Source organism: Eulemur rufifrons, chromosome 24, assembly GCF_041146395.1.
Source record: "Eulemur rufifrons isolate Redbay chromosome 24, OSU_ERuf_1, whole genome shotgun sequence".
Lineage (NCBI taxonomy): Eukaryota > Metazoa > Chordata > Mammalia > Primates > Lemuridae > Eulemur > Eulemur rufifrons.
In genome coordinates this window covers 15,672,591-15,692,648 of record NC_091006.1, presented here as the reverse complement: position 1 = coordinate 15,692,648, position 20,058 = coordinate 15,672,591, and the positions used below count along the sequence as shown (strand labels likewise).

Genomic DNA, 20,058 nt, shown 5'->3' with positions numbered 1-20,058 from the left:
CCTGTCTCTACTAAAAAATAGAAAGAAATGATTTGGACAGCTAAAATATATATAGAAAAATTAGCCAGGCATGGTGGTGCATGCCTGTAGTCCCAGCTACTCGGGAGGCTGAGGCAGGAGGATCGCTTGAGCCCAGGAGTTTGAGATTGCTGTGAGCTATGCTGACACTATGGCACTTTAGCCAAGGCAACAGAGTGAGACTCTGTCTCAACAACAACAACAAAAAAATGCTTAAGCCTTTCTCTCTTTCCATTTCCCCAGGCGATTACACCACGGGAAACCTGTCTGGCTGTGTCTGGCTGCCATAATTATGGTGACTATGGGGGCTTTCCTGGTCGAAGCCCGGCATAGCCAGAAGGAGTCTCCACATGGATCGACATAAAACGGAGCGCTTCTCTTTTCTTTTTCTTTCTTTCTTTTTTTTGATTTTTATTTTTGTTTATTATGGGTGCATAATAGTTATGCATCTTTATAGGGTACATGTGATGTTTTGATACAGGCATACAATGTGTAATAACCAAATCAGGGTAATTGGGGTATCCATCACCTCAGGCATTTAACATTTCTTTTTGATGGGAACATTCCAATTCTGAATCTTGGCTATTGCGAATATGAGCACTTCTCTTTTCAGTGTGTGGTTGTAGTGATGCGGAGTTCTCTCACCACCAGACTCTCCCTTGGGGACTTCTCGTGTTTCTCACTATGGGCACAAATGGCATTTAAGGAAGAATGTTTCTTTATGCTATGAGACTATTCTGTTCATCTTAGGAACTTTTAGTCTGTATTTTGCCTTCCCGTTATAAACATCAATTGAAGCCCCAATCATTTTGGAACAAGGAAAAAAGCAATTGCTATCATGTCTTTTCAAACATTCCCAGATGGGGAGGGTGGGAAGTCGGGGTGGTGCTACCCCGGTTGAGAACCTGCGTTTGGAGGCCAGGAGAAAGAATATTCCTCCTCTCCCTCATTCCCCTAACCTCAGATCTGTCCTTTACCCAGAGATCCCACAAGTGCCAGGGGAATGATAAGTTAGACTGGCTGATCCTTAACGGTGTTCTGTGGGACCTACGTTCTCGGCTGCATTGGGACATGCTCAAGGTCGGGATGACGGCTTTCTTCTTCCTGTACTTCTCAGCTGGGACAGAGGATACAACTGGACATGAGACTCACCTAATACGTTTTTATGTACTTGAATAAATACTAAAAACTTCAGAGTCAGCCTGGGTAGCAGGTTCACTCTCAGCTGCAGGGAACTCTTCCTCCATTTGAAAGTGGAGGAAACATTGCTCCTGTATAGTATTTATTTTGCTTCCCCTCCACTCTCCCTATTTTGTACTTCTGGACAAGCAATTGGCTAAATATTTGAATTTATGTACTTATCATATACATGTTTTAAATTTTATTTCACATTTTTCTGATATTTTACATAGTTCTGGAGAATTCCAGTCCATTCCATGGCATCCAATTTGCCCTTGAGTGGTATCCAGTATTTCTGGTGCAGGTGTAAAATTTGCATTTTATATATTTGCATTTATTTATTTATTTATTTTTTTTTGTTGTTGTTGAGACAGAGTCTCACTTTGTTGCCCAGGCTAGAGTGAGTGCCGTGGCGTCAGCTTAGCTCACAGCAACCTCAGACTCCTGGGCTTAAGCGATCCTACTGCCTCAGCCTCCCAAGTAGCTGGGACTACAGGCATGCGCCACTATGCCCGGCTAATTTTTTCTATATAGATTTTTAGTTGTCCATATAATGTCTTTCTATTTTTAGTAGAGACGGGGTCTCGCTCAGGCTGGTCTCGAACTCCTGACCTTGAGCAATCCACCCGCCTCGGCCTCCCAGAGTGCTAGGATTACAGGCATGAGCCACCGCGCCCGGCCCTATTTATTTATTTTAAATTGGCTATTTCAAGCCATTGAATCAATCTAAGTGCCCATCAGCTGATGAAAGGATAAAGAAAATGTGGTGCATATATAGAATGCAATATTCTTCACCCAGAAAGAAAGAATGAAATCTTGTCATTTGCAGCAACAGGATGGAACCGGAGGTCATTATGTTGAGTGAAATATGCCAAGCACTGGAAGACAGACATTGCATGTTTTCACTATATGTGGGAACTAAAAAAGTGGATTTCATGAAGATGGACAGTAGGTCAGTGGTTACCAGAGGCTGGGAAGGGTAAGGAGGAGAGAGGGATGAGGACAAGTTGATTAATGGGTGCAAATATGTGGTTTGATAGAAGAAAATAATACCTGGTGTTAGAGAAATCAGTCAGGTGACTACAGTTTACAATAATCTATTGCATATTGCAAAATAGCTAGGAGAGAAAAATTCACATAGTTCTAGCATAAACAAAAGACAAATATTTAAGGTGATGAACATCCCAAGCACACTTATTTGATCTTTACAAATTATATGAATGTATTAAATTATCACACATACCCCAAAACTATGAATATCTATTATGCATCAATAAAAAAGAAAGAAAGGAAATGTGGTATATATTATATACACAGTGGAAGACTATCAGCCTTTAAAAAGAGGAAAATCATGTCATTTGCAACAACATGGATGAACCTGGGGGACACTGTGCTAAGTGAAACACGCCAGTCACAGGAAGTTATATTGCCAATTTTTAAGATCCATTGTCAGCTGGGCACTGTGGCTCACGTCTGTAATCCTAGCACTCTGGGAGGCTGAGGTGGGAGGATCACTTGAGGTCAGGAGTTCGAGACCAGCCTGAGCAAGAGCAAGACCCTGTCTCTATTAAAAATAGAAACAAATGATTTGGACAGCTAAAAATATATATAGAAAAAAATTAGCCAGGCATGGTGGCACGTGACTGTAGTCCCAGCCTCTCGGGAAGCTGAGGCAGAAGGATTGTTTGAGCCCAGGAGTTTGAGGTTGCTGTGAGCTAGGCTGACGCCATGGAACTCTAGCCCGGGCAACAGAGTGAGACTCTGTCTCAAAAAAAAAAAAAAAAAAGATCTGTTGTACTATTCTTGCTAATAGTATCCCTCCTTTTCATAAATACTCATTCTTACTTTAGGACTATTATGTCCTTTCTTATAACTCTGAGGTTGTACTTATAAAAATTAATTTCTGGTCATAATACACACAATTCTCTTAGATGTTAAGTCCTTCATTTTATTTATTTCCTTTCATCATGCTGATTTTCTTTTCTTTTCTTTTTTTTTTTTTTTTTTGCAAGGGTGAAATAAAGTTTATTGAGGAAGGACAAGATAGGTTTACAGAGCAAGAGTGAGATTCACTAGCCACAGACGATGAACGGAGCCCCTGTCATAACAGCGCCCACTATGTTGGCCTTCATCAGATGATTGATGGGTCTTGTTCTCACATCATTATAGTTGAGATCCCCCTTTTGTAACTGTTAAATCTGAGGTCAGGGCAGCAGACAGTGCCTGGTTTTGTCCTCTGCATCCTTCAGGGTGCTGGGGGAGGCCTGGGGCTGCTCTTGGACTGTGTGTCATGTGGCTGGCCCTTTCAGCACGCCTGTTCCTGGTGCTCTCAGGTGTAAGGAGGGCTTTTCTGTCCCTCCTTCCAATCAGTGAATCTCATGGCTTCTGCTGAGAATAGACTCTTTCAGCTGCTGTCTCGTCAAGAGTAGTCAAAATGCACAGAGCTCTGGATTTATAGTCAATCTGGGTGAGGAACACCAAAACATCCCTTGTTGGTTTCTCTACCACGGTCTCTGGCTGCAGTCTCCACCTTGCCAGCTCGTGGAGCACATTTAGTGATGCTCCCGCTCCCTGATGCATGACTACCCCTGTCTATTTTAGACTGTGTTTTAGATTGTGCTTTTTTCCCCTCTTCAATCAGATACCATTTTTTAGCTTTTTATTTTGAGATTATTATAGATTCACAGAAAGTTGCAAAAGGAAGATAGAGAAGTTCCTCGTACCCTTCACCCAGTTTCTCGTACCCTTCACCCAGTTTCTCCCAATGGTCACATTATACTTCCATTGCAATGTCAAAACCCAGTCGACATTGGCACAATGTGTGTGCACAGTTCTATGTTGTTTCATCATAGGTGTAAATTCAGGTAACCACCAGCACAATCAACTTACTGATCTCCTCCATCCCCACAAAGGTCTCCCTCATTCTAAATGTCTACAGTCACACGCACCTTCTCATTCCTCAACCCTGGCACCCACTAATTTGTTCTCTGTCTCTAAAATTTTGTCATTTTGAGGCTGTTATATTAATGGGATCAGACAGCATGTGAGTTTTTGAGAGTGGATTTTTTTCACTAAGTAAAATGCCCTTGATATCCATCGAGTTGTTGTTTGAGTGAATGGTGTTTTACTTTTTTTTTCTTTTACTAAGTAGTATTGCACAGTATGGATGTATCATACTTCAATTATTCACTTTTATAAGGACCTTTTGGGATGTGAGGGCAACATCTGTCACACACACCCCGGATCACCAGGGTTGGTTCGGCTGATCTGGCTGGCGAGATGGGTGTCCCCCTCCTCCCTCACTGCTCCACGTGTGTTCCCCCCAGAGCTACATACTTGGTCAAAGAGGACAACAAAAATTAACTTGAAAGAGATAATAGACCTATATATAAGGGGTAAAACTAGAAAATTTACATAAGAAAACAAGGACACAAATCCTCCTCACCTTAGGTTAGATGAAGATTTCTCAGGTAGAATACAAAATTTTAACAATAAAAGAAAAAACATTCATGATTGATAGGTTTCACCCAAATTCAAAACTTTTGCTTTTAAAAATGTTAAAAACAAAAAGACTTGCAAAGCGTATGTCTGCCAATGGACTTGTATCCAGCTCGTATGTTTTTGCAACTCCATATTAAGAAAATAAATAACCTAATTAAAAATGGGCAAAGTATTTAATCAGTAATTTATCAGAAATATAAACAATAATATGTGAAAGGATGCTCAGCAACATGTGGTCTCCAGGATAAGAAACAACAACAGAGCTTAAAAATGAAAATATATTTGACAATATTTTACATCTGCATCAGAAATACTGGGTGCAATTCAAGAGCAAATAGAGGCCATGGGATAGACTGAAATTCTTACAAAATTAGGTGAGATGTTGAAAACATATGAAATGGAATTTAAAAGACATGTACTATAAACACATATATTCCAATATTTGACTCAATGCCACTCCAGAGCACAAAATAGAATGGAGGAGAAGCAATAAGAAATATTACATAGGAAGCAACGTTTCCTCCACTTTCAAATGGAGGAAGAGTTCGCTGCCACTGAGAATGGACCTGCTACCCTGCCTGACTCTGAAGTTTTTAGTATTTATGCAAGTACACAAACACGTATTAGGTGAGGCTTATGTCCAGTTCTAGCCTCTGTCCCAGGTGAGGAATGCAGGAAGAAGAAAGCCATCATCCCGTCCTGGAGCTGGGAACGCAGGTTGCACAGAAAAGTCTTAAGGGCCAGCAGGTCTATGTCATCGTTCCCCTCCGCAGCTGTGCGACCTGTGGGTGGAGGACAGACCCGAGGTTAGAGGAGGAAGAGAAGGAATATCGTTTCTCCTGAACTGTATACACAGATTCTCCACCAGGGGGCGCATCACTTCACACCCTCCTCGTCCAGGGATGCTTGCAACGGTGTGATTGTGTTGCTGTTTTTCTTCTTCCACAGTGAGGTGGGCTTCAATTGTTTAACGGGAGACCAAAAGGGGTAGTAATATTCCTAAAATGAACAAGGTAGTCCCACACTGTAAAGAAATATCCCACCTAAAATGCCATTTGTGCCCCTGTTGAGAAACACAGAATCCTGGTGGTAGAGTTTGGTGTTTCGAGAACTTCCTGTCACTACAATAGCCCATGAAGAAAGCGAAATGCTCAGGTGTTTTACCTGGATTCACTTGGAGACGCCTTCCGGCTACACCAGGCTTCAGCCAGCAAAGCTCCCATCGCAAGCATGACTAAGGCAGACAGACCCAGTCGGATGAGGTTACCCTTGGTGTAATCAGCTGATGAGGACCCTGGGGGAGCTGGAAGAGAGAGGGGGCTCAGCACTGGCCCTAAAGGACACCCCTCGCTCCCAGGTGGATCTACTAAGTCCGACTCTCACATGCCCACTTGCATTTCCTGGCAGTGGTCAGCTGTACCTTCCTTAAACTGTTAATTACTGGAGACAAAATGGGAGGTTCTACCAGGAGTTGGCCTGGGTGTTCCTTTATGTTCTTTGCTTTGTATTCTCTGACTTTTCTCTCTTCCTTCACCAATTTCCTCTTCACCTCATTGCCACCTTCCCACATTTCCTCCCCACTCCCCGCCCCTTGATCTATGAGAAGGCGCAACACAAAAGGTCTAAGGAGGACAGCCTGGTGGTCTAAGGAGGACAGCCTGGCGCAGGCAGAGGAAGGGGCTGGGCCCGGCAGGTGCCCCCTGAGCATGGACAAGAGCCCGCCAGCTCGTCAGGGACTGCACAGTGAGGAACCCACGGCAGAGGCTGTGGAGACCCTGGAACAGAGTGCCCGAGCCTTTTCTGACAAGAGGAAGGAGGCCACTGTGTGACTCACTCACCGTGCCCAGGCTCACAGGGAGTGGGATGGAGTGAGAAGCCCTTGTCAAGTTACGAAATCAATTCCTGGAGGTCCCACTTCTGCTTTTGGTTCCTCATTTGATAAAGAAGAGTTTTGTTGGCAGGAAACCTTTCAAAGCATCTTTGGGAGTCAAATGTAGATTTCATGATTTATGTGCCAAGTGAAATTTTCCTTTAGGGGCATGTTTCTAGAAGGATCCAGCCTTCCTGCTCTGTGAATGGTGAGCATCTCTCAAGAAAGGACCTGCCTGGCATTTGGGAAATGGGTTCAGAAATCCAGGATTAGGGTGGCCCATCAGAGCCTGCAGCCACCCACCATGGGGCACCAGGAACCCTGGAAAATGAGTTCTGTTTGACAAGCCACTAAACCACAGTGGCTGGTGGCTGGGGTAGGGTCAGATCAGGGGCACAGTTCTTTGACCCTGTGCATACCCAGTGAATTCAGGAGACCCGGGTCCCGAGCTGCTGCAGCTTGTGGGCCTCTACTTCCCCCGAGGTCATACCTGCTACCCAGCCCTGCGGGGGACCAGCTGTCACAGTGAGGCCTCAGCACATGCCCTAGGCCTCTTGAGCACCTGTCCCCAGGGGATCTGCGTGAGAGCTGGGACTGGCGCGATGTGGATGGTGCCAACAACGCCAGCATCACTAGGAAAGGGCACATCCCTCCCTACCTGGGCTCCCTCTGGGGCCCACAGCAGCACCTGCGCCTGGGCAGATGGGGAAGGGCGCCTGGCTTCACCCTGCCGTCGGTGCAGCACGTCCTCCATTGCAGAAACTCCTGCGCGCGCGGGGGGCGGGGGGAGTGCCCGCCGTCGGGCGTCTGGGCCCAGGACGGGGAGAGTGACAAGTTCAACCAAGGTGGGACATGCGCTGAATTCAGAGTGTCCCCAAGCCATCAGGAACTGCAGCCTCTGGAGGGTGGGTGACTGTGGCTTCCTCTCCAGGAGAGGGAAGTGAATGGCAGGAACCGAGGCAAATGGTCCCATCAGCTGTCATGTGAGGGGGACAGAAAGAATGCGAACCACACCCGAGGCATCCACACAGAATACCGCGAGGACGCCCACGTAAACCACATCATTTCCGCAGCTGACTGGGGTGTCCTCGATGGGACCGTAGTGGATTGTCCTGAATTCAGGGGGTGAACCATGGGGCCAGAGAAGCCAGGTGAGAATAGTGACCAGCCCCTGTGAGGACAGGAAGAGCGCCAGTTGCAACCTTGCTATCAGGAGGCCTGTGCATTTGGGGACCCCCATCATTCAGGGCTGTGTCTCTGGAGGAGCAGTTTTTATTAACAGAGATGTGGTGTCGTGCACCATGACCACAGGGGATCCTATGGTTATGTCACCAGGCTGGTTGGCAGGAACTGGGGTGAATACTGAATATCAGTGTTAGACAGCGGGGAACACCCTGAACACCTCGAGGGGGCGCCGGCCAACATGAGGATATGGCACTGGCTGAAAGAGCAATCCTGGGAGAGGAGTTGAAATGGTATGACAAACACCCGCACAGGATGGCTCCACCCCCACAAGACTAAGGTCCTGGATCACTCCCTGGTGAGGGAGTGATCCCCAAGACAGGAAAATACCAGACCTCAATTTTCTTCAGTAGAGGGCTTGGTATTTTGTATTTGGCAACAACGGCATTTGAGAGGTAACATAGTTCCGACGTATCACCAGTCCTTATGTGTCTTTGGAATCAATGGGGTGGAGAGAGGGGGATGACAATTTCAGATTGTCCAAGTAATGAGTAAAATATCTGACTTACACACATACAGACACATACACACACGCCACTGAAATTCAGTGGCTGGCTCAGCATCCAATACAAAATTTAACTTTGTGCACGCAACGAGCGTTAAAAAGGTGAAGTTTAGCAGCTAAGTATCTGGGAAATTGTGCATTTCAGCTTCAGTCAAGAAAGGCTTACGCTTGGCAGTGGCCCTGGTTCTCAAGAGAAGCCTACATTGATACCATCCCACCTGGCACATCCCAGTGATTGCAAAGTTCTTCTCTAAATCCATCGGCAACAATGCCCCCTGTAGGCAAAATCCACAGGCAGACAAATGTAATGACGCCACCATTACAGAAGGGGGAGCCCTCTCCTCCTCCTCCCGATACTGACTATGTAGTACTTTATTTCTAATTGTAAAACATTCACTGGCTGTATGGGAAGAGTAAACAACAGCAATGGGGATTCACAGCCCTTAGGAGTAGAATATGCAGCATCCAATACAGCAGAGTCTGGCTGGGAATAACAAGGCAATTTTAGAAGAATTCTAACAGTAAACGCCATGAGACCCGAGTGGATACTCCATTCATGACACAGAGGCAGAAGGCTGTTCTCAGAATCAGAACGAGTTGCTGGAAATAAAATCACTAATGCCACAATAAATCAAAATTTTTTAGAGAGGCAGAAAAGAGTAGAAGGGGGTGTGCCGATGGGCGGATTCATAATTTCGAAGGACAAAGTGGGACATTCTCCAGGACTACAGGACAAGACTGGCAAAGGAGTGGGAATGACACAGGGAAAGATTTGAAAAGATGGCTGTGCAAGTAATAAAAAAGCAAGAATTGAAAACAGAACAAATACTCTCTGCGTAAATCAGAAAAATTCTAAAAATCAAAAAAAAAAGTACCTGTCACCAAGATCTCAAGATAACTGCTGCGGTACGAGGCCCAGAAAGGGGCGGTTGTCTGGTAGTACCCACAGCTGTAGTTCCCAGAGTCACCAACTGCCACGTTCTGGAGGGAGAACTCCACCCCGCTCCCTTCTGAACTCTTTTGCTGTACGGGCGATGACGTTCCTGCCTTCAGTAGAGCAAACATTTTAAACCCAGTCATGTGGGCTGGCTTCTGGCACCACAGAGTCACCTTTTCTCCAGCGGTCACCTTAGGACTTTGGTGGGCACGGAGGGAAGGCTTAGGTAAATATCCTGTAAGAGAAGAAAGGTCATGAGGAGAAGCCTGGGTCCTCCTCGGCTCCTGGTGTCCCGCGGGAAGAATCAACGGCAGCAGAGGGCATCTACGTGGCCGGGGAGGTGAGGTGTGTATAGCATCCAGTGATGCAGAATTCGAGCAGGAAACAGAAGGTAATTTCAGAGGAAGCTGAACAGCTGTGCCATGAGACATGAGAAGATACTGCTCCATGATACAACGTCACGCAGCCGTGGACACACCACGTCTGGAAATCGTTGCTGGGACTAAAATAACTAACACCGAGATTAACCAGAATTTTAACAGATGCACAGAGTCCTGGAAGGAATTCAGCTGATGGTGGGATTAATCGTGTTGAAGAGCAACATAGGAAATTTTTTTTTTTTTTTTTTTGAGACAGAGTCTCACTCTGATGCCCGGGCTAGAGTGAGTGCCGTGGCTTCAGCCTAGCTCACAGCAACCTCAAACTCCTGGGCTCAAGCGATCCTCCTGCCTCAGCCTCCCGAGTAGCTGGGACTACAGGCATGCACCACCATGCCCGGCTAATTTTTTGTATATATATATTTTAGTTGTCCATATAATTTCTTTCTATTTTTAGTAGAGACGGGGTCTCACTCTTGCTCAGGCTGGTCTCGAACTCCTGACCTCGAGCGATCCACCCGCCTCGGCCTCCCGGAGTGCTAGGATTACAGGCGTGAGCCACCGCGCCCGGCCCAACATGGGAAATTATCCAAGAATGCAGGGCCTGAAAAAGGTGAGGGAGTGGAAATCCTAAAAGAGATTTGTAAAGGGATGATAGTCCAAGTGATGAAAAAATGAGGGAATAATTAAACAAATTATCTCCCATTAAAAAAAAAAACAATACCTCCTAAAAATCATGCAAAACCTTACCTGTTACCCAGATGGCAAGATGATCGCTGGGGTACGAGGCGTGGAAAGGGGCCATTGTCTGATGGTACACACAGCTGTAGTTCCCAGTGTCACTGAATGTCACCTTCTGGAGGGAGAACTCCACCCCGTTCCCTTCTGAACTCTTTTTTTGTACGGGCAGTGACGTTCCCGCCTTCAGCAGAGCAAACATTTTAAGCCCACTCATATAGTCTGGTTTCTGGCACCTCAGAGTCACAGTTTGTTTTTCAGTCACCTTCTGACTTGGATGGGCTTGGAAGATTGGTTTAGGTAAAGATCCTATAAGAGAAGGAAGGCTCTGAGGTTGTGGGGTGAAGCCTGGGGTCCCCCACTTGCCCTTGTTCTCCTGAAGTGGGGGTAAGTCAAGGGGCTCTGACCTTCTCCCAGCTCCAGGGCAGGGCTCTTCCAGCAAGCCCTGGACAAACCAAGGCATTTGATTGTGATCCTGTCTCTCTCCCTCCCCCTTCACCAACTACTCCGGAAATGGAATCCACTCTTCCCTCCCTTCCTCTGCTTCCTCCCTCGTCCCTGTCCCCCCACATCATTCAAAGTCACCCCCTCCTCACCTGTAACCAATAGGAGAAGGAAATCACTGCGCTGTGACGTTGTGGAGGGGACCTTTCGTCCGCTGTACTCACAGGTGTACCTTCCAGCATCACTGAGCTGTAGATGAGTGAGGGGAAATTCAGCCAGGCCCTGCACAGAACCAGGTGGCATCAAAGACTTCAAAACAGTTCCTCCCTTTCTGAGAACAAAGTTCACATCCCTGGCAGGAGTCCAGCACCGCAGAGTCACGTTGCTGTTGGCAGGTACCACGGAGCTGGGCCAGGCACGGAGGGAGGGCTTGGGCAGAGACCCTGGAAGGAAGCAGAGCCCAGGGCCGGGTCTGACTCACTCACCTGCTCTCAGGACCCATTTAAAGAAAGGGAAGGGAAAGGGGGGAAGGGAATTTGGGATGAAGGATCAGGGAGGGTTTAATTGAAGAAATACTCACCTTGTTTTGTTATGTTTCTTTGGCCAGCACACAACCCTGTAAAAGAATCATCATGAGATACAAGCACCTGCCTGGAGCCAACATGTTTGCCCTGCCCAGACCCCTGGGCACACCCCAGAGGCTCCTGCTGAGAACAGACCCCTGGAGGTCGGGCACTCAGGAGTTCTCATTGTCCCCACACTGGACTGTGGCTCCAGCTCCTGTCTCAGCCCTTCCATGGTTCTCAGTGATTCTCCTGAGCCCTCTTGTGTCCCTCTCACCTACACATGCTCCAGGTCTTTCTTGGTCCCGCAGATATGCCAGAAACCCTTCCACTGACGTGTTCTAAACCAAAGACAAACTAGTCTGACCGTTTGTACCAGTGTCTCTGTTACATGTTCTCCACCCGGGGGAGCAGGCGCTAACCACACAGGAGACTGGCGAGCCCTGGGGATTGAGGTGCCCTTGTTTAACCCTGATGAAGTCAAGACCTTAGAAATCTCGTACAGTTTCATCTGTGGTAGAGTAAGCACCAAAGGCTGCTTGGTGCCTTGAGTGACATAAATTAAGACAGAAACAATTTAGTTATAAAATCTTAGAGTTTATAAAAGTCTATTTACTTCCTAACATGGGAGATACAAGATGTCACTACCTGTGAACCCCTGGGAGGGAGGGATTCTGTGCCATGCACCCCGGCACCCCTAGAATCTACACAAGTCCTGGCGCATAGTAGGACCTCAGCAGATACATACTCACTGACCAAAGAGATGCCCAAGTTTAAGCATGACTCAGAGAGATCTTACCAGGAAGATAAAAGATGCAAACTTATAGGATCTTCATTTCTTCCTCCCACTGGATTTACCCCACCCCCAAAATGACACCATAATCACCCATATTCATTTGCTTGGGTAAGGATTTTGCTGAAAGGTGGAAGCATCCTTTTCATTAGAAAGGGCTAGTTGTGACCATCTTAGCTCTAGTCTTGAAAGGTTTCTGAACCAATCTTTTCCATTATGTGATTTCATCCCTTGTTACTCCAAACAGGGCAAAGTTCACTGCTGGTTCCCTAAAAAAGAACTCAGAAATCCAGATGGACATTCCAGAAAGAGAAAACACACATTCTTCCTCTGCTTCACATATGGCTGCATTTGCAGAATACTTTGACTCAATTGTTCTTAACCTTGACTACACTTGGGGATCCTGGAGGAGAAGGTGAAAATCCCAGTGCACAGCCCAACTGCAGGAGAGTTGGAACAGAAGGTCTCGGGATGGTGCGCAGACATCAGTACTTTTTAATATTTTCCACATTAAAAGAGAGATCATAAGACTGATGGAACAGACTCCTTAAGGCAATGAGATACCAAGTTATAAACAAGACCTAAGACCTTGTCGGACAAGGGTTAAGTCACACACTCCTATGCTTAAAGAATAAACTATGTTCTAACTGCCACAAGGTTGTTTCTTTCTCTCTGGCAGCTAAACCAGCACTGGTTTAGCTAAACAACATTGAAACAATTGCAGCTCACTGTTCGCCAGATGCTGACTGACTGACCCCCTGTTCCACAAGCCATAACTACAGTATGGCCTGGACAAGAGACTGATTTCAGTAACTTTCTCCTAAGAGACCACCAACCATGGTCGGATTCTGGCTAGTTTACAGAGGCAGTGCACTGAGTGTCTTCATGTCCCTGCTTCACCTTTTGACATATAGGGGTTAATTCTAATGTATTTAAATTGTGAAGTCTCCACCCCAAAGTGAACACGGGCTGCATGTAACTTGCATGTTTGCTTACTACGCATCCGTGCAACCCCCTTGGTGAATATTCATAGCTCCTCCTATAACCTACGGAATGCGTGTACTTGGTCAACTCCCTGGGCATAAATCTCAACCTCTCCCTTTTTTTTCCTCTAAAATGTCTGCTTTTGGTCTCTGCTGGAGGCTCTGCAGCCCAGCCTGTCAGGAGAGCCACCTGTAGACCACAGCTCTTTAGGAGAAATAGTTTCCTCTCCAAATTTATGGAAACCTCGCGATTCTTCGGTTGACACCTGGATGGTACAGTATGCAGCCAACATGGAGAAGCGCTGCTCTAACCGAAACTGGACAAACATTTCCTAGGGCCTCCAAAAAGACATTCAAAATGAATTGGTTGAGAAAGAGACTTCCCAGCAGAAGTGATCCATGACTTATCCAATGGTTCACAACCAACCTTCCTTAAATGCCTATATGGGGGGGAGGATAGACTTTTGCCCGAGTACTAAGATTGTCTTCAAATTCATACCAAGCCTCTAAACAAATATTATTGATAGAAAGAGGTTAATCTAACATAAAGGAGGTTGTTAGACATAAATTTATATATTCCTAAGATCAGAAATTTCCTCTTTCCCAAGTATAGAGTAACAGTTTAGTCTGTCAGGGCGAAAGTGAGATGTTACCAGGAATTTTTGCTACAGTTACATGGATACATCAAGAAAATTAAATTTTATGATCTCAAAAGGGGAAATTAATAGAACTGTGCCGAGGTATTGAAAGAAATGTAGCAGAATCGGTGGCTCCACAGGAATGGAAGGAGGAAAAGAGTGGAGAGAACAGAAACCTGGGAACACCTGGACACACTCAGGAGTCTGAACCAACCTAAATCGTAGTGTCTGAGCCAGGGGGAGGAGAGGGAATGATAAAGGAATCATTCCCCTATGAAAATAACAATAATCATCATGTACTTACATAATCTTTAATCGTAAAGATAGCCCCGAAGATCATCGTCATTATCCCCATTATACAGACGAGGAAACTGAGCCCTAGCACCATGTCACATATTTCACAAGGCAGCTCAACCAGAATGTGCAGGAGTGGAGTTTCCAAAGCAAATAGGATGGATTCACTCTTCCCCCGGAAACACAATCTGAGGGCCTCAAATCCCTTTCATTATCCCAAGACGGGGCTCGAAGGGACTCCTCTAGAGTCTTGGCATGAGAGAAATATGGTGAAGACAGACAGCACTAAGTCACGATGCCCAAAACCAAGCCAAGACCCATGCATGGCCCTGTATGAGGAGACCAGGTTTCTTGGTACCTGCAAACGACACCCTGAGCTGCATCTCAGCATCATACACTTTTTGAGCTGCTCCTGTTTTATCTTCTGATGATTTCCCCAATCCGCATCTGTTCACCCACTCCGAAGACATTTCCACTGTGAAGAACCCATGCATGTGTCCCTCTTAGTCTCCCATTATGACCGAGTGGAAACACCAATGACTTTGGAGCCAGACGAGCCTGGGTTTGAGTGTTTGCTTTTCAGCTCACCCTCTCTGGGACCCTGAGCAGGAGTCCTCAGCCCGTCTGAGTCCTCATTCATCAATATGGGCCCAATTCCCATCTCTGAGGACTGTTTTCAAGGACCCGAGTGGTATTTCCCACACTGTGGAAAAAGAACCACAGACGATACGTGGAATGATTTCGGGTGATGCTGGACACAGTATTTTATAGCCTCTATCTGGGCATCAGAAAGATGTTACCCTTTTGAGTCACTTTACACACTTTTGATCACATCTAGGAGAAATTCTCAGGTTAGAGATTGACCTCAGTATACCTCTATCTCTGGCTAATCACCCTTTGTGACAAGGAAGTGTCTAGCAATGGGCTCAGAAACTTGACGAGCAATGACACACGGCTAGAATGCCCTAACATATTCTTCCTTTTCATTCTACACACATGTACTGCGAACTTCTATGTCTAGTAAGTGATACCCCATTATTTAAAGGCTTGATAAAAAATGTCCATCTTCCAGTGAACACTCGTATTTACATAAACAATATTGTCACTAAAAGTAAAATGTAAAATAAATCAACAAGAGCAACTGTAGACATAGAGCACCATCATGAATATAGAATGTAAATTTTTAAATGTTGACAATACTTGATTAGAGGAAGTGCATCTGAAGCCACCAGACTCTGGCACATATGAGCAAGCAGTGAAGACAAGCTGATGTCATTATTTATTTCCGACCTTATTACCTTACCCACATTTCTCTCTTTCAATCCACCCATCACTAATCCCAATGTATCCGTTCAAGAAACTTACCAAAGCAGAAGAGGGAAAGGAATGTGGGGACCAGACTGGCCCTGCAGCCTGTCATAAGGACCTTCATTTCTGCCACCACAGGAGGGAGAACAGCTCAATGTGAGCAGTGACTTCTTCACATCTTCCTTTCCCATCCTTCCTGTCATGTGACCCAGAGCTTTTGCGACACAGGGTGATGTAAACAGCCTCATAAGCACTTCTCTTGTGGACAGCTTTTATCGGAACACAGTTGTGTTCAGTCTCCAAACTATAGGAAGCCCCAGATTCTTCTTCCTTATTAAAAGAAATCTTGCCATCTTCTGGGTAGGCAGTGAACTTCCCTGAATTGCTTAAACGTATTACATGGCACATATTTACATATTATATATGCCCCCCCATCATAGGGCACTTGGCCAATCCCACTAATAAATCTGCCCCCAGGGAGGAGAGAACAAGTCTTCACCCACAAGACAAAAGGGGTACATGCAGTTCCTTGCCCTGCTCAGAAATCGCTAGGGGCCTGCTGGCCGTGGGAAACTGACCCACACTATGGATGCTGTGTCTTCGTTCTTTCTGTGTTTAAAGCATTGTTCTGACCAGCACCTTGCAGTGAGTCCACCTTGGTGACTCCAAATCCATAGATGATACAGCGGGACAAGGCCTGTGGGCGCCTACTGCTGGTGTTGGCATTGTTAGGGTCTTTGGCTCCTCCACCTGACTGGGTCTTGCTCTCGACACTATGTATGTACCACAATTTGTTTATCCAGTTGTGCATTGATGGACCTTTCCCCCTTTGTGAATAGTGCTGCCGTGAACATTCATATACGATGATTTGTTTGAGTATCTGTTTTCAGCTCTTTGGGCGGTATATTTGGGAATGGAATTGCTGGGTTAGATGGTAATTCAACATTATTCAAGTTCTGGAGGAACTGCCAAACTGTTTTCCACACCCATGTTACACTCCACTAGCAATGTCTGAAGATTCCAATTTCTCCACATCCTTCCCAACCCTTGTTATTTCCCCTTTTTAAAAAATTATGTGTTGATGATACTGAGAACTTTTCATGTGCTCATTGGCCATTTGTATCTGTTCTTTGGAGGAATACCTGTTCATGTCCTTTGCTCATATTTACACTGGGTTGTTTTTTGTGGTTGTGTTGTAAGTGTTCTTTGTATATCCTGGATACTTGACTGTTATGAGATATATTTGCAAACATTTCTCCTGATCCTGTAGGTTGTTTTTCCACTTGCTTGATAATGTCTTGGAGTGCACAAAAGTTTTAAATTTTAATGAAGTCCTATTTATTTGTTTTTTCATTGATACGTATGCTTTTGGTTTTATATCTAAAACATATTGCCAATTCCAAGGTCATGAGAATTTTCTCCTATGTTTTTTTCTAAGAGTTGTATAGTTTTTAGCTCTTGCGTGTAGGAGTAGGTCATTGAACCATTTTGAATTACTTTTTTTTAAATATGATGTAACATAAAGGTCCAACATCAGTCTTTTGCATGTGGATATACAGTTGTCCTAGTACCAATTGTTGAAGAGTCTCTTCCTTCCTCTTTTGAATGATCTAGATACCGTTATCAAAAATCAGTTAGATGTACAGGTATATTTTTGGACTCTCAATTCTACTCATTTTGTCTGTATGTCTACACTTATGCCAGTGCTATGCTTTTTTTTTTTTTTTTTGAGACAGAGTCTCACTTTGTTGCCCAGGCTAGAGTGCCGTGGGGTAAGCCTAGCTCACAGCAACCTCAAACTCCTGGGCTGAAGCGATCTTCCTGCCTCAGCCTCCTGAGTAGCTGGGACTACAGGCATGTGCCACCATGCCTGGCTAATTTTTTCTATATATATTTTTAGATATCCATATAATTTCTTTCTATTTTTAGTAGAGATGGGGTCTCGCTGTTGCTCAGGCTGGTCTCGAACTCCTGATCTCAAATGATCCACCCACCTCGGCCTCCCAGAGTGCTAGGATTACAGGCGTGAGCCACCGCGCCCGGCCTTGTTTTTTAAATTATCATTTTCAAGGATTCACTGTGTGTACATACAAATACAATTAATTCTTATTTTGTTATTATATCCTGCTACTCTGCTAAACTCAGACATTATTTCTTGTAACTCTTTGTAGATTCCTTAGGAACACTGGCATAGTGTTCATGAATAAAGACTTTCCGTGAATAAAGACAGATTCACTTCTTCTATTTTTGCAAACATCCAAAATGTTCTTATATAAGTGAACAAAGAATGATACAACCATACTATGCAATACTACTAGTTTTTTTTAAAAAGTAACAATCTATTCATACATAATATAAGTTGGATGGATTTCAAGGGCATTTTGCTAAGTGGAAAAAATCCAATCTCAAAAGCTCACATGCTGTCTGATCCCATTAGCATAACATCCTCAAAATGACAAAATATTAAAGATGGAGAACAAATTAGTAGGCTTGGGAAGAGAGGTGTGTGACTGTGGAAATTTAAAATGAGGGAGATCTTTGCAGGGATGCACTAGACCAGCAGGTTGATTTGGGCTGGTGGTTACCTGAATATACACGAGGCCAGCCACAGGACACACAGCCTAGAAGAAGTCCCAGGCCTCCCCCAGCACCCTGAAGGACACAGAGAACAAAACCAGGCACTGGATGCTGCCCTGACCTCAAATTTAACAGCCACAAAAGGAGAATCTCAACCATAGTGATGCGAGAAGAAACAAGACTCATCCATCATTTGATGAAAGGCCACACAAGAAAGGAAATAGATAAAACGAAGGACTTAATCTAAGAGAATTGTGTATATTATGACCAGAAATTAATTTGGATAAGCATATCCTCAGAGTTATAAGAGAGGAAATAATAGTTCTAAAGAATGAGTGTTCAGGCCGGGCCCGGTGGCTCACGCCTGTAATCCTAGCACTCTAGAAGGCCGAGGCGGGTGGATCGCTGGAGGTCAGGAGTTCGAGACCAGCCTGAGCAAGAGCGAGACCCCCGTCTCTACCAAAAAATAGAAAGAAATTATATGAACATCTAAAAATATATATAGAAAAAATTAGCCGGGCATGGTGGCACATGCCTGTAGTCCCAGCTACTTGGGAGGCTGAGGCAGGAGGATCACTTGAGCCCAGGAGTTTGAGGTTGCTGTGAGCTAGGCTGACACCACGGCACTCTAGCCAGGGTGACAGAGCAGGATTCTGCCTCAAAAAAAAAAAAAAAAAAAAAAAAAGAATGACTATTTACGAAAAAGAGGGATATTATTAGCAAGAAACCACAACAGATCTTAAAAGTGGAAATATAACCTCCTGTGACTGGCGTGTTTCGCTTAGCACAGTGTCCTCCAGGCTCATCCATATTGTTGCCAATAACATGATTTTCCTCTTTTTAAAGGCTGATAGTCTTCCATTGTGTATATAATATATACCACATTTTCTTTCTTTTTTATTGATGCATAATAGATGTTCATAGTTTTGGGGTATGTGTGATAATTTAATACATTCATATAATTTGTAAAGAGCAAATCAGTGTGCTTGGGATGTTTATCACCTTAAATATTTGTCTTTTCTTTATGCTAGAACTATGTGAATTTTTCTCTCCTAGCTATTTTGCAATATGCAATAGATTATTGTAAACTGTAGTCACCCGACTGATTTCTCTAACACCAGGTCTTATTTCTTCTATCAGACCGTATATTTGCACCCATTAATCAACTCGTCCTCATCCCTCTCTCCTCCTTACCCTTCCCGGCCTCTGGTAACCACTGATCCACTGTCCATCTTCATGAAATTCACTTTTCTAGTTTCCACATATGAGTGAAAATGTGCAATGTTTGTCTTTCAGTGCTTGTTGTATTTCACTCAACATGACCTCCAGTTCCATCCTGTTGCTCCAAATGACAGGATTTCATTCTTTTTTATGGGTAAATAGTATTCCATGGTATACCACATACTCTTTATCCATTCATTGGTTGATGGACACTTAGGTTGATTCAACGACTTGAAATAGCCAATTTAAAATAAATAAATGAATGCAAATATAGCTGATGACATTTCATACCTGCACCAGAAACACTGGATACCACTCAAAGGCAAATGGATGCCATGGAATAGACTGAAATTCCCCCCAAATTAGGTAAAGTGTTGAAAACATGAAATAAAATTTAAAAGATATGTATTATAAATATATATATTCTGATATTTGACTAAATGCTGGCCCAGAAGCACAAATAGAGAATGGAAGGGAAGCAATAATAAATATCATACAGGAAGCAATGTTTCCTCTACTTTCAAATGGAGGAAGAGTCCCCTGCAGCTGAGAGTGGACCCAGCTTGACTCTGAAGATTTAAGTATTTATTCAAGTCATCAAAAATGTACTGGGTATTTCTCCCAACTCCTGTCCTCTGTCCCAGGTGAGGAGTACAGGAAGAAGAAAGCCATCATCCTGTCCTGGAGTGGATCCCAATAGAGCCGGGAATGCAGCCTTAAAGATCAGCTGATCTAACTCGATCAAAAATTCATCCTTCCCCTGGGGAGCTCTGGGACCTGTGGGTAGACAACAACAGACCTGAGTTTAGTGAAGGGCAGAAAAGGCAGAGTGTCATTTCTCCTGGCCTCTGACTACATGTTCTAAACCAG

At 44.6% G+C, this 20,058-nt stretch overlaps 2 protein-coding genes across 2 annotated transcripts in view; both read right to left on the bottom strand.

Moving 5' to 3' along the window:
* Window positions 1-20,058, bottom strand: part of LOC138374230 (NACHT, LRR and PYD domains-containing protein 7-like) — a 672,516-nt gene that overhangs the window by 200,457 nt on the left and 452,001 nt on the right.
* On the bottom strand, window positions 5,431-15,514 carry LOC138374884 (T-cell-interacting, activating receptor on myeloid cells protein 1-like). The gene is made up of 6 exons (XM_069458100.1): window positions 15,448-15,514; window positions 11,392-11,427; window positions 11,044-11,254; window positions 9,191-9,576; window positions 5,863-6,001; window positions 5,431-5,480 (listed from the first exon to the last, which is right to left on the bottom strand). Exons 1-6 carry the CDS (start codon window positions 15,512-15,514, stop codon window positions 5,453-5,455), a joined length of 867 nt encoding a protein of 288 aa, XP_069314201.1. The 3' UTR covers window positions 5,431-5,452.